The sequence below is a fragment of the Chanos chanos genome, chromosome 10, assembly GCF_902362185.1.
Source record: "Chanos chanos chromosome 10, fChaCha1.1, whole genome shotgun sequence".
NCBI classification, from domain to species: Eukaryota; Metazoa; Chordata; class Actinopteri; order Gonorynchiformes; family Chanidae; genus Chanos; species Chanos chanos.
In genome coordinates, this window is record NC_044504.1 from 10,771,173 (window position 1) to 10,796,930 (window position 25,758).

The window sequence follows — 25,758 nt, forward strand, 5'->3', positions numbered from 1 at the left end:
AACAGACTAGAGCCACTCCCAAAAGTTTATAATTTTTATCTACACCGACTTCATATATATATATATATATATATATATATATATATATATATATGAAAATCTTTTTTTTTTTTAAAGTTCACTTGTTTTCCCCCATTTTTTCATCATGTTTAGGCAATACCTGACATGAGGAATAATCAACTGATAGAATTCTTTTTGCTTGAAAAAACTTGAGACTTCAGTTAGACTTTTTGCTCTAAGATTGAGATTTGATCTGCACTCTAATCCTTATGTTGACTTTCATTAAATGACTTGAGAACATCTGTGGTGGAAGCTGACAGAGAAAGTGTCAATTTCTCTCCTTTCTTTTTCCACTAGGGGGAGCCCTCCAGGGCTTGTGATCTTACCTTCGTTTGAAAAAATGTTCTAGAGGGGGATCCTCAGTGGCAAACATGAAAAGCTTAGGAGTCAACCATGTTCGGCACCTGTCGGATTCCTGCGCCCCTCAGGAGCCCTTGTGCCCTCTGACCCAGGATGCACAGGGCACTTATCTCCTCAGCCCAGCTGTGAATCATTATGGCACACTGGATCCCCACCTGCACCACTTTGCCCCGACCAGTCCCACCACCCTGCAGCCCCTCAACAACCAGCTCTCCAACAGCAGCACCTTTCCTCGGTTGCATTTTACCTCCCAGCCGGAGCAGGGCGATTACCCCCAGGTAGGCCTTGACCTGTAATGGAAATTTTGGCGTCATTGTCAACCGTGAGATTTGGTTTGATAATTGTACTATAATCTTGGTTGTTTCAAAAAGAACTGCCAACAAACTGTGGATTTTAAATACTAACAGCAGAGGCTCATAGTAAATATTGCATAGATTGTCATATTATACTTATATACTTAGAGCTTTTATAGATTAGTGATTATGTACAGTGCATAAGCTCACTGTAAGAGAGTTAACTTGTGCTGGCTTTGTCCTCTATTGCATTGATTTTTAATGTTAATGATCCCAGCAGGGCTTTGTGGCACAGACAGGGAGTCAGGTGGGCTCTCTGGCCACCTCCATGTCTATGGGCATGGGTTTGGGGCTGGGCCTGGGAGGTGCCCCACTTATTACCAGTGGCACAGCTACCATCTCCTCAGCAGCTGCTGCCAAAATGAACCGTCTGCCAGCCAGCCTGCTTGACCAGCTGGAACGCCACCTACCGCTGCAACGTGATGGATTCAGCACGCTGCAATTTCACCGGCGCAGTCGAAGCAGCAAGCAGCGAAGCGAGAGCCCGGGCCGTATCCGACACCTTGTGCACTCCGTTCAGAAGCTCTTTGCTAAGACTCAGTCTCTAGAGACCTCTGCCATGAAGGGCAACATCCCAGGAGATCGGACCAAGACAGTTCAACGCAGCAAGAGCAAAGACAGGAACAGAACAGAGGGCTGCAAACAGCCCAACATCTCTGGGTTCTGGAGCTCGGACGATGGGCTTGATGAGGATGTCGCCATCGCTGCGGCCACCAATCCACCTTCGGGGGGCGCCATAGCTGTGGCCTATCGCAATCCCCTGAGCATGATGACTCTTGGCCGCATGGTGTCAGACAGTCAGGCTCCTCCTAGGCACCACCCACAGGGCTACAATACCATCGCTGCTCACTCTCTCAAAGCCTCTAAGAGCAGTGGGGACCTTAAATGCCAGACAGGGCTCCAGGTGGGTGGTGGTGAGGTAGGGAGTGGAGGTGGAGGAGGAGGAGACAGCACTGTGGTGAAGAGGGGCTCTTGGTCTACGCTGACACTCAGCCACGCCAAGCAAGTGTTCCAGAAGGGCTCAGCCACTGTGAATCGAACACTGCTCAAGACCAAGTCATGTCACCAGGACTTGACCAGCCACTACTTACAAGTAGGAGAGAGAGAGAGAGAGAGAGAGAATGCTCACTATACAATGCTCTTGTGGAAATTAGGATAATACATGTTTTCTATGTAAGAAGTCTGCACATAATGCGACATGAATATAGGAATACATCTTAATGGTCACTCATTTGTGCCTGTGCTTAAAGTGCTTTGTAATGCATTATAAATAACATACAAAACATTCTAGACAGACCTGTAGTAAATAGGTGGTATTTATAGAGAGTGCTGACTAATTTTTGTAGTGGAGTATGAGTTGTACTGCAACCAGGTGTGAACAAGTGGGACAGGTCTTTGCTTGTGCGTCTTTCAGGTTCCTTTGGGAGACTGCAGTGGCACAATGAACCAGAGCCGAAACCCCAATGAGATTCCATGCAGGAGGATAAGGAGTGGTAGTTATGTTAAGGCCATGGGTGATGAAGAGCATAGTGAGGATTCTGAGGGCAGCCCCAAACCATCACCCAAGACAGCAGCCAGAAGGCAGAGTTACCTAAAGGCCACACAGCAGTCCCTCAGTGAACAGCAGCAGCCTCCAACTCCACGCAAGTGAGAAATTTGTGTGTGACACATACACAGACACACATACAGACACACACACACACACACACACACACACAATATCTGAAATATCTGAAAAGAAGTTGCTGGTGTTGTTGGTTGATGATAGCACTGAAAAGTTCTCAGTCTTGCTAATTTTCAGACTAACTGACTCAAGAATGCACACACACACACACACACACACACACACACTCACACACACACACACACACACTCACACACACACACACACACACACACACACACATACAGTACATCCATGAACAACCATGACAAACAAGTGAGTGAGCCCAGTGTCCATTGCAAAGTGCAGACACTTGAAACTTGAAACCGTTAAAACTCAGTTTAAACAACAGTTTATCATGTGCATGTCGGTGTATCATATATTTTTTTGATTAATAATATTAACAGCAAATAATAAAAAATAAGAAGAAATATATTTAATGCTTCCCCTCTAAAGTGTTCTAACCATTCATCTCAAAAATGACCAGTTTGCCTCAAATATTGCCTGTATTGCACAGCGGCATACCCTCAATGTGTTGAAAACCATTTTGGAAATCAAACTTGCTGTCTTCTGTTGTGAACAGTAGGTGGCAGCATTTTGATGCAATCAAGGGGGAGAAACACTGGAGTTATCGTGTCATACCAGGTCACCAAACAAGTGTATTTCAAACATGCTGACACATTTTACCAAATACCATAAATTGTCAATAAATGTGCCGCACTTAATGTTATGAGCACATGTCCGTCTATGACTCTTCATCCTAGACTCTAAATTCTCTATCAAGATAAATCACTGGAGAGAATACATGAATCAATGTTATGCAAGCAAAACACAACACACTTAATGAACAGAATCAAATCCACAAATATTAAATATAAAACAGTATTATTTAATTACAGAAAACCCTAGTAAAATGAAGTGAACAGAATAATGAGATCAGGTCCCAAGAAACTGCTCTCTGAGGACTCTCTCTTTAAAATTCTCTTGGCATTCATTCATTAACACTTCTCCCTCCCTTACGCCCGCTGTTGCAGACATCGGCCCCACATGGTCACACGAGAGGAATTTGAGCTAGTGTGGTCTCCACTGCACACTGCCTGCTCAATGCAACATCTGGGAAGGTCAGTGTTGCCCTATATTTTCAGAGAGCCTGGAGATCCATTTGGATTACCTAACCATCATCCTGAAGAGCTGCATTGTGCATTTTTCTCCTAATCCAAAACGTTGCCAAGTGAGCAGGCTTACTCTCTAATCCTGCACAAACGCACCGCATTCATGGGGGAAACCTTTCAATACTGGAATAAGGTGTGTTCACCTTAAGGATGAATGGAAATTTATGGCAGTGCGGCTGTCCAGGAGAAGAGTGGCCTACTCCCTCCCCAAATAAATCTATCCATTCCATTGCTCAGGGACCCCTTGACTCTACTTTTTTTGCCTTGCAAGCATTATCACGCCTGGTTCATATTGCGCGCTGAAGACCATGACTACTGAAAATTCAGAGAAAATGGTTTTTAGGAATCAATGGGGTACTGAAGGAGCAATTTTGGGTACACTTCTCCAAAACCACTCCTTTTCTTTCTTCTATCCTTCCTGTGGTAGACTGACTTACACTCAGTAGGCTAGTTTTTGGTGGATGAGGGGGGATGTCATCCCCCTTGTTAGCAAGATGACCAAAATGCATCCCCCTTGTTAACCTGCCATCCCCCTACACACTCTATAGAGTAGTGTCAGTGACCATTGGGCCATCCCGCCTGTTGGCCATCACCCCCCCCCCCCCCCCCCCCCCCCATCTAAAAATAGCAAATCACCTATTGTTTACACTGAATGAAATTTTTATTGCTGGAATTATATCTTGCCAGCAAGTCTTAGGATGGGTTTCATCTCATTTCATTCCAACTCTGCTGATCTGGAATCAGATTACTGAGTTCGGATTGAGATTGAAAAAGAGCATGCACTCTGCATACTGACTACAGGCCAGTAGTTCTCACCTATAATGTCAGTCCAGATCAATGTTCAAACAACAAAACAGGAAGGACAGAAAAGAAGAAAAACAAAAAAAGTACTACTGAAGTGTCTGCAGAGGAGTATTGTGCCTAACCCCCAAACTGGTCATCAAAATTGCCAACATTTACCCCGCTGTAGTACACCCAATCCCTCACCTCCCCATGTTTCTGAACCACTCAAAACACACCGTGACCACTTCAACTCCTTGCCCTCCCCCACACTACCACCACAGCCCACTAACACTTCACTATGCACTCGAAAGCCACATTGTTGTTACATGCATTCTAAATACACAGGGCAGAGGGAATATGCCTTTAATGACAAAGCAAAATGTAAGAACAGTTCAGCGTAAACTAAAATCTGGACACCAACCCAATACCAGGATACAATAAATAAATTATGAAATTTAAAGAAAAGGTGACATTTCCTCTGTGCTGTCCCTCCTGTCACCTAACACTTTTCTCTGCCAGTCAGAAGTGCTATATCACCTGGTAAGAACCAATCTAATCTATTTCTTTCATGTTGGTTCATGAATTTGACCTTTATACTGTTAATTACTGTGAATCGATTCTTTTATTCCATTTGCAAAATATTTCTGAAGCACATGAAGTAAGCCGAGATGCCAACTTCTCACGCTACCTCTGGGAAATGAGTTCTTTTTTCATTTTTCCTCATATTACCCCAGTCTCCTCGACTATTTCACTCTGTTTTGTGTTTGCTCCCTCTCACTTTCTTTCTTCTCTATCTCTCCTCTGTCACTTACTGATCTTTTTTCCTCTGTATATCTTTGTACTTCTTTCTTTTTCTTTACCACAGTTGTCTCCCCTCTCTGAGAGAGCTCTCTGCAAACCGCAGTCTAGACAACCTGGACTGCCTCATGAGTCAAAGTGACTGGAGTACTGAAGGGGGCTTTGGCCATGGCTTCACCACCCTGGCCCGAGGTTCCGGTATCAGTCAGGTCAGGCCCTAACTTTGCTTCATTTTTGCCTGTCATGTTTCTCTGTCCATCTTCCGTCACTTTTTATTTTTAGTGAACAGTTTCTGATTTGAAAATTTGTCTGTGGAGCATTTAATATCTTGCACCTTACACCATTTTATTTAACCCCAGTGTTGAACCATTAAAGGAGCTGTACTATTCATGAAGATGATGTTGAAGGAAACACAGTTTTAGTACCATAAATACACAATTTAGGCAGTCGTGTGGTATAGATACTATTAATGTTTCCATTTACGCTCCATGGCCGGTTCATTAGGTACAAAAATGGATCACTCCAACAGAAAGCGGCAGGTATCAGGCAGTATTTTAGAAACACCTGCCCTCTTTGCCTTTTTAAGTACAATAGCATCTAGGTCAAATGCAAAAATCATGCAAAATAACAAACAATCCACAAACAAGCAAATAACAGCACTGTACAAAGGTGATGTGCAGAATGGCATCTCAGAACTCAGAACTCACTGGCCCTTGTCAAGGATTAGCTATAGCATCAGAAGACCACAGTAGCAGGTTCTACTCTTGAAGCAGCGCTAGTGGGTTCATGATCTCCAACACTGGTCAGCTGAAGAGTGGAAAAACCTCACCTGGTCAGACAAATTCTAGTTCCTGTTTTGTCATGCTGATGACAGAGTCAGGATCTGGCCATGAATTCATTATATCTGGTATCAACAGCACAGGCGAGTTTGGAATGTTTTGGTGATACGTGTTAGGTTTCTTGATACCACTAGAGTAATATTTGAATATCACAGCTGGACATTGGACCTGGACATTGTTGTGGACCACATGCAAATCTCCATGATTACAGTTCACCCTTTGTCGTATGTGTAAGTCCATTAGGATAATACACCGTACCACAAAGCCCATATTATTTTCTCAGAATTGTTCCATCATGTCAGTGCAGACCAAAATCCTTGTGAAACTTGGCAGAACCTATGCCTGCTTAACCTGACACCTCTTAACTTCTACACTATCTCTAACTGACACCAAACCCAACAGGAAACGAAAAACATTTCCAGAAAATGTTTCATGTATACAAGATAAAAATGACAGAACCTACACCAAGTCTTCGTTACTCTCACATAGTCAATAGGCCAAATATGGGTCCCCTACACTAAGAGATGGGCCACCCACTGGGGCAGACACCCCTTCCCCCTGCTCCACCCTGCCCCAAACTGTTGTGAACAGTACTCTCGTGGATAAGAGCATCACTTTCTATTTATTTTAGATCACGTAACCTCCCATATTGGATATTCTGCACTAAAAGCAAGCTAGATTTCAGTTGGTAGACACTTTAGAATATGTATCTTTTGTATTACTGACTGCAGTAATAATCATATAAATAATCATATAAAAACAGCCAAAAAGTTTTGTGCCAAAGCTTTTGGATTGCTGTTAGCTTAGATGGAAGTTTCATTTCATACTCTAAAATACATGCCAGTAAAACATTTCCAGGAGAATATTACTATGGATGAGACCTCTTCAGAGGATTGAGGGCACACTATCTGGATTAAGAGTGTTGCCCTCTATATTTACAATTTGCTAACTGAGGTTGGGGGCCGGATAAGATTACTGAAAGACATTTTCAGAAGAACACTGGAAAAAAATATGCATCCCTGTGCCTGGCTGGTCTTGTCCACCCTGTTGGGTAAAGAAGTGCATGCTGGGCAGTCCATCAGACATTCCTTGGGATTTTTGGACTTCAAAAAGCAAGGTTGTGTTTAAGAGATTCCTTGGGATTTTTGGGCTTCCAAAAAGCAAAGTTCTGTTTAGAGTAGGTCCAAGAATGGCTGGACAATTCCTTTATTTTTTTCAGCTCTTGCCGTGGTTTCACTGTAACAGAATTAAAGAAGGAGAGACTGGATCATACTATTCAGGTTAGAGGAATCTTATTTGAAATGCCCATCTCTGGCAGAAGAGGACAACGATGAGGAATTTTATATTTTTTGAAAGTTTTATAAGACTCACTGTGGTCTCATTGTCCCCTTGTTATTTTTCTGCTTGGTCCTCTTCACCGTGGTATATGGTCTCTGTGTTGATTTTGGATGGGCTTTCTTGAAGGATTGTCACTGGATCTCAAGTGTTGAAAATGATCAGTTAACCCAGTATCTGAACACTATGTAGGAAGATATGTGTTAGGATTGAACACCAGAGTTTGCCCACAGTTTTAATATTGTTGGTTTGCCTTAATGGAAAAACGAAACTAATTTATCTACCTGCTGTGGATATATAGAAGAAGACCAAAGAGTGTGTCCATGACGCGGATCCAGATGTTTTAGACTGATTAAGTCAATTGCTCCGTCAGTCTGTGGGATTGACAGCACTGAAGTTGTCAACTTGGTAGAAACTTAACTCCGTCTTTACTGCAGCTTGCAGCACTGAAATTGTTGGGAACTCGGCGCAAAAGCTTCATGGCCCTGTCTGATGTTTGACCAGACTGCTCCTACTCCAGACTGCTCCTACACCAGATTCACTACTGCCACTTAGTTGGCAGCAGTTGTAGCTCTACCAGGCCATGGTTGGGTGGTGTTAATTTACATGTTTCTTTCCAGGTTGATGCAATACATAAATATGAACAAAGCTACACCAACATGGCGATGTACGAGGAGTCGGATTCGCAGGCAGTGGAGGCCCTCGACCTGCCCATGCCCACATGCTTCCGGTCGCGTAGTCACAGTTACCTGCGAGCTATCCAGGCCGGGTGCTCTCAGGATGATGACACAGCATCTGCCGATTCCGACGAGCTCTTGCCAGTGACCAGTTCTGATTCTGTCTTCAAGTCCAGTACCAGTGAGTATAAGACTGAGTACACCAGTCCATGCTAGCCAGTTTCAGCTAGTCTGTTGAGTGCTCCATATGCAGTAAAGTGTATACTGGAATCATAGAGTGATACAATGCAAGGTTGGTTAAATTAATAGAAAAAGATATAAGAAAGGATAAAGCCTTACTGTATTCCCTCACGTCCATCTTTTGTTACCTAAAAAGCAAAATGCAGTATAAGATATGTGAACTTATGGTAACTTAGGTGTTTTTATGAGACTTTCACAAAGCAAGTAATATAGTAACTATTCTGAGGTATGTTCATATTTGAAAAAATACATTGGTACAGCGCCTTTTGCTCTATTAATCTCAGTCTTTTCTATCTAACTGATAAAAATATTAATTGTGCACTCATAGTTCAGCAACTATGGTCAATGGTCAACTGTTAGTGACCATTGCTCAGATATAATATCTGTGTTCCTGTCCTCATTTCATCATATTCAAGTATAGCATAAATACCATAAATAAGATTACAGGTGTGCAATTCCTATTTTAACTGGGTCATGGAGGTATAGGTTCAGTTTTATGATAATTTCTGAGGACACTGGTTTGAGGTTTTTAGTAACCATCCTGTTTAGTGTACATCTGTCAGTGTCTGCGAAGCCGTGCCATTTGCAGTTCATAGTTAGCATTAGAAAATTATGCGTATGTGTAAATACTCTGTGGTGACCTTGCCCTGGTCCAGGCCTGGGACTCGTAATGAGTTTTGTGGGCACTGAAAGGCAGTGTGGAAGAATGTCTAAATCTCTATAGAATGAATTTTATGCTGTCCTTGTCTGAAATGGCCAAAAAGCTTTACTTTTAAAAGAACAGCAGATAGCGCTGGTTTATACTATTTACTGTATGTGCTGTTTTTCCACTTAAGGTATGACCAAGCCTTTACCCCTATTTTGCTTGTGTACATGTTTCCTAACCATCTGCTGACAGCTCCTTACCCAGTCAGAATAGCTTAGGAAGTTTCCTAAATACCTGACAAATGAGCTGTTCCCGTGTCCAACGTATATCGATTAAGTGAGAGTTCAGGACTACGGTTCTGTAACTGCTGGCTGTTTTTCAGTTTGAGATCAGTTTTGGTGGCTCACTGATTTGATAAACATGGTTCCTGATCTTTATGAAGGCAGAGGGATATGTACCATCTCAGCAGTGTTGTCGTTGTTTTGCCTCTACCCTTAGACTGGAGTTTGTGAAAGAGAGACTGTAATGAGGGGATACTGTTGTACTCTTATCACTTTCTGTCTTCTCTCTCTCTCGCTTTCTCTCTCTCACTCTCTCTCACACACACACACACACACACACACACACTTTGAGACTGCGGACATAGCTATGCTATCTTCTCTCTGGGAAGCCCACATGCAAACATGTCCAGACAGGGACTGCAGGGCTGAATGGTGAGGGCTGAACCAGAGATACACACAAGGACACAGTGCAGTCAGACAGAGCTGTAGACTGAGGGCTAGACTCAGAGCTTGGAATAGTTCCACTTGTCTTGACCAGTTTGACGGATTAGTTGCTGGGGGACATGTACCATGATAGTAAGGGGAGCTAACCTTCCTAGTGGTTTTTTTTTTGTTTTTTTTACCATATTCCTTGAAGTTTATACGTTAGATTTATCCTGTTAGCCTCTCCCAGTCTTCCTCATGTCACACATGTGCACCCACCCACTCACACGCACACGCACACGCACACGCACACACTCACAGACACACAAAGATGTTAAGAATGCATTTGAACCTGAAGCCATAAAACCTTTGGAATTCACCAAATACTTACCTCCACCCAACTATATTCTTTGATAGTATAGCGTACAGAATCAGGTGAGCCTCAAGGTACTGTTTTTACTTTGACTGAATGCTTAATTAGAATTGACATGGCTGGAAAAACTGTCAGAGGCCTGAAATGTGAAGAACTGCTCTTTTTTCTCTGAGTTAAGGGCAGCTGAGGATTGTTTTCTTTGCTGTTCTTTCTCTCTTTCTTTCTTTCTTTCTTTCTTTCTTTCTTTCTTTCTTTCTTTCCTTTTTGCCTTACAACAAATATATCTGTCTAAACATCACAGCAGGCCTCAAAGAGGAATGGAGACAATGACCAATGGCAGATTTAGAGTCAAAGTACCTTGCTCAGCATATTGATAAACTTGGTTTATGATCTTTCTGAAGATTCAAGGATATGAATTGCCTTTATAGAGATACCGTTGTATTGCCTCTACCCATCTGATAATATATGCAGAGTGTGACTTCTGAAGGAGAGTCAGTGAGGAAAGAAAATAAGTATTGTTGCATTACAACACCTCTGTCCCTCAGCAGTGGGTAGGGATTGACCTGGTTGCTCAGTAAATTGAGTGCCATTACCAACCACACAAGTAAAGAAACTACTGTAGTGCTATAGAAGAAATATAATCAGAACATATCCTATGGATCACACAGTCAATGAGAAAACAGAACAAACTCCATGATATATGATAAAATAAAACAAATATCTTTTACAAAGTACATAGTAAGTGTAGTGACGTTAGTGCATAGTTGTAAGATGAGTATGTTGTACACTCAGTATGAATCAAGCCGTACTTTAAAATGTTGATTTTTTTAAAACCCAAAACCAGCGAGACTTAAAACCCTAACTGACTGAACCATGGTCCATGAGTCTGTGGTAGTGGATCAGAATAGTGTTGAGGTTGAACTGGACCACGGTTGTGGTTTGCAGGTGTGTAGCACTGGGCCATGGTGTGATTTGTTGCTACTCTGTAGAGTGTTTAGTATTTGACAATGATTTGCAGATACTTCAGCTGGTGTATATTACTGGACCACGGTTTGCAGGTACTTTTGACAACGTGTGGTACCAGACCATGGTTAGCAGGTAATTTGTAACAGTACCTTTCTTAGCACACAATGCCAGAGCCAACAGTATTTTATTTTGGCTGCAACTGATTACCAGTGGTGTTATCTAAGCTGAGAGGTGTAAGTGAAAATTTTGGCAGGTCACATACTAGTCATGCAACATCGTTTTGGATGGTACCACACACACACGCGCAAGCGCGCGCGCACACACACACACACACACACACAAAACCAAAAAAAAGTGTGACCTACATTCTTGCTGGCAGTGACAACCAGAAGCACTCTCCCTAACACTTAGCCCTGATGAGATCTTGAAGTAAATCCGCCTTCATTTCAGCATGTCTAACAAGACACGGAATGACAAGAATTAGATGAGTGCAGATTTGCATTCTGGCTTTACATAAATAAGAGCTAATAACTCATTTTTATATAATGCTATATAATTGATACAGAACAGAATATAGTCATTATTGTTATCCATATAAATTTTAAAATGTATTAATTTTTCATTCTGATACACTGTTTGCACGCTGGTGAGCAGGCAAGTATGTTTGGTTTGCTTTCAATATTAAAGGTTTCACAAAATACTCAATGTTCACTGATTTCCAATGGCAAAACCTTGTTAAATTACAAGGTGAAGTTGATGGAAAGCAATCTATAGCTTCTCACCAGTTCTCCTAACCCATTTAAAGCAAATAGCATCAGTAAGTGACAAGAAGCAGTAAAGACTTGTGTGGAGATCTTTTCAAATACAGGTGTTTAAAACAAAATAAAAGAGGAGCTCACTAAGGCATATAGAATGCACAAATTTAGGTTTTATGCATGGACATAGTTTATTCATGTGCATAATTTGAATTTTGACATATATTGAGGAAGTTGCCCAAGCAGGCAAGAAAATACCCATTGGGTATTTTCAGTACAGTTTAGGACTTAGTGTTGTTGAACAACATGTTTCGTGAAAATTCCCATGATTCATAGCTTTGACTGTTTTCAGTAGCTTGCAGCCAACATCTGTGACTGTAAGAGTTTTTATTTGTTTTATCTTTATTGCTTCAGTAATTAAGAACAGTCCTCTTATGAAACGAAATGACAGTCTGTGTTGAAACCCATGCACACATTTTTTATAATTATTATTTCTTACACAATACTAATTCAAGTCACCATTCTATCATCTTCTTAAGTGCCTTATGAAATAATAGAATTTGTCTCTTCTTAGTGAAATTATTTATATGACTAAAACATTATGTCGCGCTAGTCGTATTTCATCCTGGCAGAGACAGTTATTAACGTCATTTGAACAATCGGAGACCTTTGTCTTAACCTTCTGCACTAAGATCATTGTCTGTGGTTATTTACATGTCATTTCCATTTAGAAATAACAAAGATTTTGCAATTGTGAATACCTCCGCGTCTCTTTAGAAGAAAGCTCAGCGTGCACCTCGAATTGTTTGGAGGGTTAGTTTTTTTCTTCTCTTTTTCGCATAATTCTCCTCCATATTAGAGATACTGATTGATGAACCACTAATAAATGCAGGGATGGGACAATACCATTTTGCCAATTGCGTGACGGGTTTTTGGGCGGGGAGCACATTGGAGACAGCGACTAGCCAACCGTTAACGAAAACGCGAAAGACAAGCGTTTTGTGCATCCAATGAAGTTACAGTTTCTTGTAAATGGATCCACCATCGCTAGTCTGGACCAAGCAGACGAGTGTTGTTATCGTGACGCGAGGCAAGGCTAGAACATAAAGGATTCGGCTCATAGATTAGATTGTGAGAATATCGAAGTTTACTGACACGAAACCAGCAACACACTGCCTATATTTCTTGAGGAGTTTTATTCTAATCTTGTGGCTTTAACGGGCTTGTCGGAATCCTTTCTCCTACGAGGCGGAGCCCTGAATACGACGAGAGAGTTTACCTTTGATGTCTCACACATAGCTAACACTTATTAGGGAATGAGCGGAATACACGAATCTACTGAATGTCACGTTGTGCACAGAAGACTCCGGTTTACTATCTAACGTGATGTGGACGAAAAGATTCCCATAGTGGTAATGTCTTACTCCCCTTCTAAAACACCATTCTTGTACGAATCAGTTTGCTTTTTAACATAGAATCAACAGCTTTTCTGCAGCAGTTTCGAATTAAGTTGATTGATAACTATGTTGTAAATGAATCGGAGTCATAACGTCATCATTTTCCAGTAAAGAACGCAAAAGTTAAAGCGGTTACTGCTAACTTCAGGAGAGTGTAACCTGGTGTGGCTACTGCTAGCTGCCGCTATTGCTAACCTAGGCTAGCTGAACCAGCAATGTAGGATAACTAGCATCCGCTAGCTGAGCACACAAGTCATTGAAATGGATGTATATATTCATCACTGATCTTATATCAAATTTGTAGACATCAGTTTCATCCTTGATAAACCGAGCTTCTTGTTCATTGATTGGTATCGGTGAGGTTAACGGCAAAACTTGACCTAAGTTGTGTTCAGCTTTTGAGTTTGGTGGCACGCTATCAGAAAGTTGTCCTTCACGTGTCTAAAATGTGTTAATGTTAAATCCACTGACGCAAACGAAACATCCATCTCTCTGACTGAATTAATGATGCCCTTTCCGGAAAAGTTTGTTTAATTGGACTTGTAGTGGATTAGGTTTACCCAGTGTTTGAAAAGCGAATATCGTCTTAGATTGACTGCCCACGGCACTGAATTCATAAAGCGTATTTATTAGGTATATGCGTGTTTATCATGCTGAGCAGAGATTAAGGAAATGAAATAGTTTTCAGCGATTGCGTGAAGTGGATCTGAGACGACCTGTTTATCTGTACATCGCATACAATAATTTCTTTTCCGCTTACTACTATATGTGGAACACATTTCCCCCTAAATTTCATAGTTTTGAATGTCCAGTTATGATGCCTGGACAAGAGACATCACTGTTGAGGTGAATTAGGTTGCTATACACTTACATGTGAATGCTTTGAGTTAGTTTCACTATACACATTGCAGAAGATTTTTTATGGGTGTAGAGTTCTTTTGTGCTAACAAGTCTTTCTTTTGTTTTAATCCCATTGGGTAGAATACGAGCAGCAACACAACAAAATGCAATGCAAACAAGGGAATTAAATGGACTAAGTCTGCAAGCTTAGAAAGGGGCCTAGGAATCTATGTGCTAGCAATGTGACCCATAACTGGTGCCAGGTGTCACAGGTCTGCTCAGTGATTTGGGGTCGGTCCGGGACTGATGGAGGTTACCTGAGTTTTGAAGTTTTTTGTACATTGGCCCACAGGTGATGATGGAGAAGGTGAAGCCATGCTGCCTCTTTGGTCACAAAGAGATATCCAGGAATTATTGAATGTAAGCATCAGTACTTTGATGTGTGTGTGTGTGTGTGTGTGTGTGTGTGTGTGTGTGTGTGTTACTTGGAAGCGTCATAACTCTGATGTGCGTGCATGTATGTGTTTGAGATACTTTGACCGAGAGAAAATTTTGAAATTTGTGCAAAACAGCCTTCAGGCTGATTCTAGAAATTTGGGCCAAATGCTGCCTGTATTGTCACAGATCAGTGTGTAGCATTACTATGAAGTGCGATCAGAATCTGTTGAGTTTTTATGCAGATATACAGCTCACTTCCTGTTCTGGGCCTTTGGCCCTGATATGCAGGGGTACAGCAGCATCCTTGCTCGGCTCTGTAAATGCATGGCGTATTGGTGTATTGATTCCATTATGATGTGCTTTTACTGCCATAACTGAAAGTAAAATGCACTTTGAAATAGTAAAATGCACTTTGAAATACAACACACTTCCTTTATTGTTTTTCCCACATCAAGTTCATTACTTATGGTAGTGAGATGAAGTTGTTGAATCACATTGAGATACCAAAAATATTTTATGAAACAGTCAGCAGGGATATTGCATTTCAGTCTTTCCCTGGAGGGATATGCCAAATATGGCCACATCACACTAGTGGCATTTCAGGCTGCAACTGATAGGAGCTGATTGCATTTTGTCCATCCCAATAGAGATATGTATGTATGTGTATATAATGCATAAATATGTTTGCAAATTTTCTTTTCTCTCCCTATTCTTATAAAGATTTGTGTTGCCATGGATTGACTATACTGTTATTTAGGTTATCAGAACGAGTCCCGGCATTGTTGCAGTCACATTGATTTTTAACAGGAAACGTCTGAGTCTGTTCCTGTCCCTGAGTCTGTTCTTTCATCTTTCCTCCTTCAAAATGGATAATTAGCATGTTATTAGCTGTCATTATTAGAAATGTGTCATCCTCAAATGACAACAATAACAATTACATTGTCACAGTTTCATCAAGCATTGTAGCCACTTGTAACCACTGTAGCTGTTTTAATGTTGTTGCTGAATGAGCCAAAGCTGCCCCTTGTTTGAACCATTTACCAGACATGAGTGAAAACAATGTCAGCTGACCACTGCAAACCTTTACACTGCAGTGGGACTTAAAGTAGTGGACCAGTTCTGGCCTTAATGCCATGCAGTGCACTGGAATTGTCCATCCAGGCTTCGCAGTGTATGTTGCTAATATCAGTTCCAATACATTATTTGGGGTTCACCTCAATTACAGTGTTCGATCAGCCATAAGTCAAGACTATCCAGTGTTAATGTTCCTATTGCATAATTTTAAATTGTAGCTCAAGTTATCTGGCTAACTGAGAAATCCTGCTCTGAGAGCCTCCCGGCTGAGCCTGTGGAATCGTTTTTGGCTTAGTTATCAACGGATGTGAAATCCGCAGTTGAAGGCAATCAACTGTTTGTCACAGAAGTAAAGTTCAGTTATTTTCATAACTTATGATGCAAAGAGAGTTTGGTTGTGAGCTCAGACATGTTTTGTCCTGCTTCAGTTTTGTTTGATTGGTCAGTTTGAGATGGACACTAACAGATAAATCCCCATGATGATTATTCAGAGGGCAGAAGCATTTACATTTTCTTTTAATACTGGAGGCATGTTTACTGATGTCTAGACCTGGTCATGTTTAGACAGTTATATTCTGATGTCAGTTATATTGCTCAGTAAAGATATTACTCTTGTATGCATCACCATCATCATTTAAACAAGTTAGGGTAGTACTTAGAGCCTGACCGATAAATCGGCGTACCGATATCATTGGCCGTCATGAGCTAATTGCAGATAAATCGGTACTGCCGTTTATAACGGCCGATAAATGACAATTAAAAAAGAGATGGAAGATGGATCCTTCAACAATGTTATGACATACATGTCAGCCATGCCTGGTTTTGCTGCAGTAACGTGAAAACCGATACAGTCAGTCAGACATCAAAATTACGTTTAACATTAAGGTAGTTGAGTGGTGTAGGCTAAGCTGTTGACAAAATTTATCGTGGGTTTATTTATGAAACAGTGTGGCAGTCCTAGTGTGTAAACAAACAACAGTCCTGTCATTTCTCCCTCGTCACTTCTAATAATTCTCTGGCAACATCGCTTACAGCAGCTTATAACGCTCTCCATTGCTTAATTAGGTTACCCACAAAGCTAGCTAATGCCACCTTTATCAGTGGAAGACCTCTAACATTAATGGGCGATTAAACTGTAGCGTTAAATTTATTCTGCCTAAATGAAGCAATGGTAAATATATCTGCGACTTGCATGTCTGTAGTTACAGTCGGTGCATTGGAAACTATTAAACCAGAGGGGACACGTAAATAAACGTGAACTGAACAAGTACCTAACATGGCTTGGTAACCAAAGTTATGTAGCTCTAAACATGTAATGTGAAATCCCAAAGTCGCAAGTCCTCGATATGATATGACTACAGTCATGTCGTACTAGATGCATTCAACAGCAGCGTTTACTCGAGCTCACTGCATCAGTTTACTGTATTATTTATCAAAACTTTATTTTGTTGTACTTCTGGTCAAAGTACTATTTATGACAATAAAATAGGTTTATTTTTAAACTGCATTATGTCCTGTTATCTTGCTGAGGACTCTTAAATAACTACACATAGCAAATGTTAGGGGAAATCTGTGTTTATGTCATGTGTTTCTGAGAGAGAAAAAAAAAAGAATATTGGCTTCTTAAATCATCAAATATCAAAATCGGTATCAGCCTGAAGAATCCTATATCAGTCGGGCTCTAGTAGTAATAGAGAGTGGTGAAATGTGCGATTTGTGTAAATGTAGGTTTTGGAGATACAACTCATTTCTCTCCTCTCCTGTATCTTCAGCTCTGGTGAGTCTTAGTTTTGAGAATGTTTGAACTTTTAACTCTAGGCTCCTTAAATGGGATTGAAATGCTCACTGCAATCGTGCTTCAAATTTTAATGCTTGGGAAACACTCATATTGAAGTCTTGCATGCTGTAGTCATGGCCAAGGCTGAACTCCACCCCAGAATATGCACGCAAACTTGCATACGAGTTGAGCTGGAACTTTCCTTGCTTGCTGAAAATGAACCTACAAGTTGATCTAATTTTGCCAACAAGGCTAGCAGAACCTAACTAACAATGATTAGCATTTAATAGAGAGAGGCTGAGTAAGTTTGGCTAACGTGACCATAGTCAACGCAACTAGAGCTCGAACACTGAATTCCAGTCGTAGGATTAACAAGGACAGAACCTTGAGTGGGTGTACAACTCAGGGGTCCTCAGGATGTTTGTCGCAAGGACGAGCACACCGTCAAGCTGCGAATATGAACTCAACAAATCATTTAATAAAACAGCCCCTGAAACAGTATGGAAAAGTGTGAATTATGATGCCGTTTTCTGTTGTATGAACACACCCCCCCCCCCCCAAGAAAATCTATTGTGAGTATATGTTCTTGAAATCCCCTTTGCTTTGGCAGCAGAAGTACTTGGCAGTAACCTGGGTTTTTGATTTAATAGAGGTTATCATGACAGGTTTATGTATCTGGATACATAAACCTGCCACCAACTCAAAGTTTCAAGAATATTTTCTCCTAATGTACTGCTGTTGCTTCTCTGCTCTGAGGGCAGGCACTCGGGTTGAGGTTTTATGTTTAAGGCAGTGAGTGGATAATCTATAATGAAAGTTGGTGCCTTCCCTTCTCTCAGTGAAGAGCTATGCTTTCGTCTGGTAATGGGCTGTTGTGTGACCTTTGAACCCCAGCCCTACTCTCAGAATATTAGCTTCATTACTTTGATAAATGCTGTGCTATTTTTTGACAAAATGATTACACATACTACACACAGTGTTTTGAATTTTGAACCTAGTGAAGATAGATTAACCTTCTGGCCCCCATGAATTCCAATGTAACAGTTGTTTGTTGTTTGCAGTTTTGTTTAAATCACTGGCTTTTCGATATAGGCCTAGTTTAAGTCTACCACGTGGATCCCACCAACAGCTGTCCTGTCCTTCATTTGCATCTAAGTATTTAAAACATGTTTTCTACAGGTTTTATTTTATAAAACCTCTTCAACCCCACAAACCTTTCAGTTTATGAAAATGCAAGTTGGCTGTGTTCAATTAACATTTCACAAGTCCACGCTTTGCAGGCTTCTATAAATAATTACATGTCCATCAACAGACGTCAAAGAAATTACATCTTTCCCCTCAAGGTATTCTGAAGAAAATAAGCTAGTTGTGTATGTGTGTCTCATCTGCTTTGACAGATCCTTTATCATTGATTTGTCGAACAGTGGACAGGTCAGTCAGTCAGTGCCTTTTCTTCATGTGAAACTTCTGTTTGAAATGAGAGCCACATGTCATTATGATATTACAAATGTAAAATAACTGGTAATAGAATGGCAAGATATTTCCATCAGAGGACATTGTAATGTTTTGTCTTGTTGGTGTTTTCATTTGAGTAGAGTTACCCTGAGTAGAGTTGAGTAAGCACTGACTCCCACTACTCAGCAGACAAGGTAAACTTAACGTGCCCTTACATCACACAGAGGCACCCTGGTCTAAAAGTTTACCCTGTAATCCATACAGAGAGAAAGTCTCTCAGCACTGGGGCTTTCAGGCAATATTCACACCACATGTGTGAAAATGAGGTGTTTTATGCACAGATCTGGACAAATAATAATGGTCAGGTGAGGGTGCACTGAATTCATATCTGGCTATATAACACATGGAAGCTGTTAGTGCTTTAGCATAAGACGCTAACAGCACCTCACATTTTGTTACATGTAGAAATGAGCGCATTTAAATTAAAGGCTTTGCAGTCAGTGATTTTGCATTCAGTGCTAACCGAACCTCATATACATTTTATTACATGTAGAAATTAAATCATTTCACAAAGGGCAATTAGAACCACAATTGTATTGGTTAAATGCGGCTCTTAAACTGAGCTGTGTTACAAGCATCTGAGTCACCTCTCTTCAGTTAAACACTCGTCAAATAGAAGGAAGCCTCCTTTAGGGAGGATGGATGATTCGTATTTATTCAAATTAAATGACTGAAATGTTTTTGCTTTGTTGTTGTTCTTTTATAGGAAGAAATGTTCTTGCAGTAAGGATGAGGTGTCTTGGTTTGACTCATCCAGTCAGGGGTTGCTTGGTGGTATTTGTGAGTTTCTCCCTCTCCTGAGCGTTGCTGGTTTTGGCTGAGGGCCCCAGGTGGCTGCTTTAATGCTGGTGATTTCAGCCTATTGCTGCCCCTGTGGAGTTATCTGTCCATCACTTTTATGCTCAGAGGAGAGGTATGCCCTCAGTTAATTCTGTTTCTCCACTACCACCTGGAACTGGTACCAGACTCAAAAGGTGGAACGAGTAGGCTGACACCCTGGTTCCTGGTTCATGTACAAGCAGGGATCCAAAAGTGTCATTGTCCATATTAGCGCCTTACTTTAAAACCAATGGTATAGGCTGTCAGCACAGAGATTATCACTAACTATGTAAATTATGGTATCAAGAGTAACAGTTTTATATTTTACGAAACAGGTGATTGTTCCATACATAGCTTTACAATTTGGAACGATTCCTCATTTTGAAGAGTCGGGAAGCCTTAGTGCTCATAACCTATAAGTTATCATTATCTCTTTACCTTCCTTTGGACATTGTCCTCCTCTCAAAAGGCTTTAACTTCATCTGCAGGCAGACATGCAAAAAAAAAAAAAAAAGGTTTCTTCTAGTGGTCAGCCGGCTATTTGTATATGGAAAGTAAAAGTTTACAAGCATGCATGTATTTGCACCGCAGCCTTTCTTAGCACTTCTGTTAGATGAATGATGACACATGTTTAAGCCAATAAGTTACTATAATATTGACATTGGAATGTTTTAGGGTGGTCTCACAGCAGGTTCAGGGTCCCTGTATTGAGCGTGGCTGAAATGGCCATTGCATTGTACCTTGTTACGTCTCGTTGTGGAAAGCAAGTTGCTGATATAATGTCAATTCTGGTTAAGCTTTGCAACTGGGTGTCTTTCCGTGTCGTCACGGCGTTCATTATTTATGAACATCTTCTCATGGCATGCATCTGTGCAAGGCGTTGTAGGAGTTTGTTGCAATTTGAGAAAATAAATGCCCTCTTTTGTTTGTGGCTGGCAGTATTCCCAGAACAGGGGCTGTTGAGGCGGTTTTTGCAATCTGTGGGACGTTGGTTTGAAATAGAAGCAGATTGTGAAAACAAAGGAAGGAGGTTTGCCACTGGACTGATCCTCTAGTGCGGGGACATATGGCCGAGGTGCTGTTGTGAGATGTAGGGTCTTGTTCCTCAACCTGCAGATCTGTTGGTTTGAATCCCAGCCTGACATCCCATTCAGTGGAGCCTGTTCCAGCTCAAACCAGGGAGAAGTCAATGCTAATGACATACTGTCAGTTGGTGGCTTGTTAAGAAACAGATAAAAACAAAATATTTCCCCAAGCTTGTTATGTTGTTTGTGGAAAGATGTGGCTGGCTCCATACACGTCAGAGGAAGTGTGTGGTAGTCTTAAGCCCCACAGGTTAATGTGGTTGGGATAATTGTGATTCCTTATTCCAAATAGGGATCGGCAACTCCACTGTGTCTCTTTATGATGTTAACAATTGGTTCATACTATTCAGCATTTTTTAGTATTGAATACTGTCCCATATTACTGCTTGACTTGAGCTGTAAACACTATTTGACCGTTCTAGTTCGCTAGTTCACTGTTTCTCTGTCTCTCTCTCTCTTTCTCTACTAGTCTCCACATGCATAAACACCTGCAAAAAAACGCCACCTCCAGTACCGCCACGCACAGCCTCTAAACCCTTCATCTCAGTGACTGTGCAGAGCAGCACAGAGTCTGCCCAGGACACTTACCTGGACGGGCAGGACCCTCGCAGTGAGGTCAACAGCCAATCGGGCCGCAGCAACTCGTCAGACAGTCTCAGCAGCGTGCGTACTGGTAGCCTGGCAAAGGGCTCTTGCCCCCTTCAGCTCCCTGTCGCAACCCCTGTAGACCCACCTCCTCCGTCCAGCAGTGGTAACAGCCAACCCTCAGAGGAATCTAAAAATGAATCCGTAACCCCAAGACTGACTGTGGAAGAACCCAAGAGTGAAGCCATACCCAAAAGAAAGCTGTCATCTATTGGCATTCAGGTATGTGCTGCTACACTGTTTCTCTAGGCTTAATTCTGGTGATCTGCTACTGAACTGCTGTTAGGATGTTGAAATATGTGAAATTCCTTTAAAACATAGCACTGATACTCATCCTACCCCTTTCAAAGGGGCACCAATGATGGCCAATTATTCGTGAACTATAATGGGTCCATGCCTCAATGGTGATCATTTCAAAAAATGGATTTTTAAAAAATGAAAAAAGGTAAATTACTCACATCTTATTCCTAGAGCTTCAGAAGATGTTTTGAGTCCTCCCTGTTACTTTGTTTGTCTCAGTTATAGCAGAAGATGAACAATGTGGTATGGCTGCATCATGTACTGTATTTTTATCGTCATCACAATACAAATTTCCATTGTAAACTTATGTCAGAGGGCTGTGCTATCAGCACACCAGAGATTCATGAAGTCAGAGAGTTGATGGAGAGGCACAGAGCAAAGGAGTAGCTCTACTCTAACATTGCCTGCACATGAGTCCAACATGCGCATGCTTACATACATATGTGATGTAACTAGATGGGATAAGCCAAGAGGCAAGGGCTACAAAGTAAAATACTAGCCCTTAAAAAAGTTTACGAACAAACTAGTAAAATGAATAGTCCTTTACAAACACAAGTTTTGTGCAAAACATGTTGGGTGTTGAATAATCTTAAACAGTTGGGATTTTTTTTTTTTTTTTTCATTTCACTCCATAGCCAACATTTCATTTTCAGGGTCTGTACTTGCACAATCAGAGACATTGAAATCGTACGCTTTAATCTTTGTTTTAGCGTTTCTCGTATCCGAATCGCAGTATCAAACAAGTTCCTTGCACATTGCACTTTCTCTCCCTATCCTGCAACCCTACAAGGTGGTAAAATAGTCTCTCGACTTGTAAAAACATTCAAGGTTTGGTGTCTTGCCAGAAACTGAATGGAAGCTGACCTGAGTTTTTTGTTTTCGCTCACAGGTTGACTGCATTCAGCCAATCCAGAGAGAAGAGCCAGTTGTTGTGGCCAGGTTCCAGTCAGTCGGAGTACAGGTGGAAGACGGCAGGCCGTAAGACATTCCTTTCATATTTTTTTTTTTTTTTAAATGCGTGATGTCGTATTCTTTTGGGTGCCCTCTGTCAATGAATTGTCACTTTACCTGCTGGGAGATTGACAGGCTCATTCAGTAGCAGTAAATGTTGAGAGGCATAGAATGTTAAGCTAAACAAACAAGATTGCAAATTTTCTGACTGCTCTTCTCAGTAACCACCACTCCGTTTGTGAAGAGGCGGAGAGAAAAGATCTCAATATAATCTCAATTCATTTTCCTCTCGCATCATTTCTTGTATATTTTGCTGTTGTGTGTCGATCGGTGGTTCTTTGTCTTGAAGCTCTGCTCTGCTCTGCTTATTTCCCCGACGTGTCTCGTCAGCCGTGAGCTCACTGTTCTGCTCAGTCTCAGGTCCCTGTCACATGGCCCACTCGTGCATGTGGGAGATCTGTCCTGTGAGATTGCTAACGTGGAGAGAATCCCTGACATCGCTGAGGCGAACTTCACAGAAGCATGCTCAGTCCCTTTCAGTGTTTCTTTATGGTCGCCTCTTTTGTTTGCTTCCAGGCTCAGCCGTTTCACCAGTATGGCATCAAGGCAGGAGACTACGGAGGCTGAGTCTCAGGACCAACCCGATGACAAACCCTCAGACAACTGCACGGCCCAAAACAAGGCTTCTGTGGCCTCTAGTGCCGATTGTTCCAGCGCAGACTCATCGTCCAAGGCCCAAAGCGGCTCATCCTTGACCCCAGAGAGCCTTGACCCCGCTCTGGATCCTTCCTCCCTTCCCCCTCCGGATCCTTCTCTGGAAAACAGCAATGCGAGCGGCGTTAACGGCGAGCAGACGCAGTCGGGCGGCCAGGCTTGCCTCAGAGACGGCCACTGGTTCCTGAAGCTGCTGGAGGCTGAGACTGGTCGCATGGAGGGCTGGTGTGGGCAGATGGATAAGGAGACCAAAGATAAGCAGCTCTCAGAAGAGGGTAAGCTTTCCTGTACCTCCACAAATTCTGAGAAAAGTTACTTTGCATGCCGGAAATGAGACACTGAATTGTGTCAACACCCCACAACCCAAATTACAGTGGCTAATTAGTTGCTAACAAATTTTAATGACTACAGCCATAAGTAAATGAATTCAAATTTGGTGGTGTGGTCTATGCCACTGGGTACATACACAACCTTACTTTGGAAATGAGGGTTAAAGCAAATTAGCTATGTAAATCAAAATGGACTTTTGGCTTTTGCTTTGTCTTGACACTCACCGTTTGTGTCCATTTGTCTTACAGTGCTGGGAAAGATCCGGAGTGCAGTGGGCAGCGCCCAACTCATCATGTCGCAAAAATTCCAACAGTTTCGCGGTCTTTGTGAGGAAAACCTGGTGAGTGTCCTTATGCTTGATTCCTGGTAGCTGGTTCCATTTAGCTTGTGTGAAACCAATGTGTGCTTTGGAACGTGTTAACATTGCTGTGCTTTCATATAGTGATATTATAGGGGGTTTTTTTCAGCAGGGCTTAAGCATGATGCAAACAGTTTCCTGATACATTGTGACTTTGCTTGAGCTTATAGAGACATACAAAATCTTACATTGAATGTAAATTTTAAACCAGGTGTCTTGGCACCAAGACATTCTCAGATTTATGAAAATGAACTGTGAGGCAAAGTATGAGTGGGTGGAGGGCAGCCAAGAGCATATTTAATCTTTCCATATATCAAAGGGCAGTGTTAGCTAATTATTCATCCAGTTGTCCCAGATTGCATCTACTTGTGGGTAATTATTTTCTTATCCGTGAGATAACGGAGCGCATGTCTCTTCAAGTCCTGGTCAAATGTTACGTATGCTTGAGATAAGATCCATTTTAAAACCAAGCCCTTGTGATATCACCACTCATGTTGTTTTCTCTGCTGTCGTTCAGAATGTTGATGCCAAACCCCGGCCCACGCCCCAGGATCTGGCTGGCTTCTGGGACCTACTCCAGCTCTCCATAGAAGACATCAGCATGAAGTTTGATGAGCTCCACCAACTCAGGTCAAACAACTGGCAGTTACCAGAGGCACCTGATAAGAAGGTATCCATTACCTGTTGTGTAAAGAAGCACTCGTCAAAACCCATATCCCCAAACACCGTATTCGATCAAACAACCCTGTAAATAACTACTCAACTCCAACCCCGTACTGAAGCACACAATCCTGGCCTCCCTCTCCGTACGTCATTAAAAAGACCGACTCGTCCCTCCTGAGCCAGCCGCCTTGACCCGACACTGAGAATTCAACATCTGATTATTCACGACAATTTCACTGCTAGAACTTTCAAATCTGCGCTTTAAATATTTTAGTGTAGCGGCTCACCTCTCCTTGCCTTTGTCCCCAGGAGGAAACAAAGCAGCCCCCACCTCCTGTGCCAAAGAAACCCATCAAAACGAAGTCTCCGGGGGGCAAAGAGAAAAGCGGCGACTCAGGGGTTGACAAGCAGCGGCAGGAGGCCAGGAAACGCTTGTTGGCCGCCAAGCGGGCGGTATCCGAGCGGCAGAACTCTGCCACTGAGAGTGCGGACAGCATTGAGATCTACGTCCCCGAAGCCCAGACACGTCTGTGAGAGCCTGCCTATCTCAGGCATCAGCCTCTCAATGAAGGAACAGTGCAAAAAAAAACAAACAAAAACAAAGCAAACAAACAAAAAAAAACAAAAACACACCCATATGAACACTCGCGCGCACACACGCGCGCACACACACGCGCACACACACACACACACGTAAACACATACATTCTTGTGGGGGATACTGAGACTGGTCCAAAAGGTGGAGTGAAAGGAGCGTATTACGCAGGAGAGGAGAAGCATCAAGGGCAAATTTAAAGGGTTCGGAGACGGAACTCTCCTGCAAGCATCTGCCAAGGAAGAACCTCCACAGACGTTTGTTACTCTTGTAATTTCCTTCATATTATAAATATTATTTGAATTATAATTATCTCCCCGATTATATCAAGACTGCTTTTTAAATGTGCTAATATCTTGGATAATAGAACGAAAATCTTCACCGCGCGTGAAGAATCAGTCATTCCATTCTCTTCTCCCGTCACATCCCATCACACTCAGAATCCATACTGCACATTCCTCTATCGCTGACTG

The 25,758-nt window shown here is 41.9% G+C and overlaps 1 protein-coding gene across 2 annotated transcripts; it reads left to right on the forward strand.

Moving 5' to 3' along the window:
• The first annotated feature begins 431 nt into the window (after positions 1-431).
• Positions 432-25,264, forward strand: dlgap4a (discs, large (Drosophila) homolog-associated protein 4a). 2 transcript variants are annotated; one of them, XM_030786419.1, is made up of 12 exons: positions 432-698; positions 991-1,866; positions 2,188-2,420; positions 5,257-5,398; positions 7,984-8,176; positions 19,763-19,783; positions 21,199-21,596; positions 22,564-22,652; positions 23,202-23,614; positions 23,918-24,009; positions 24,545-24,697; positions 25,000-25,264. In XM_030786419.1, exons 1-12 carry the CDS (start codon positions 432-434, stop codon positions 25,222-25,224), a joined length of 3,102 nt encoding a protein of 1,033 aa, XP_030642279.1. In that variant the 3' UTR covers positions 25,225-25,264. The 2 variants fall into 2 exon arrangements, with proteins under 2 accessions (XP_030642279.1, XP_030642278.1); XM_030786418.1 differs by lacking the exon at positions 19,763-19,783 and having other exon boundaries at positions 7,984-8,191.
• Positions 25,265-25,758: the final 494 nt, after the last annotated feature.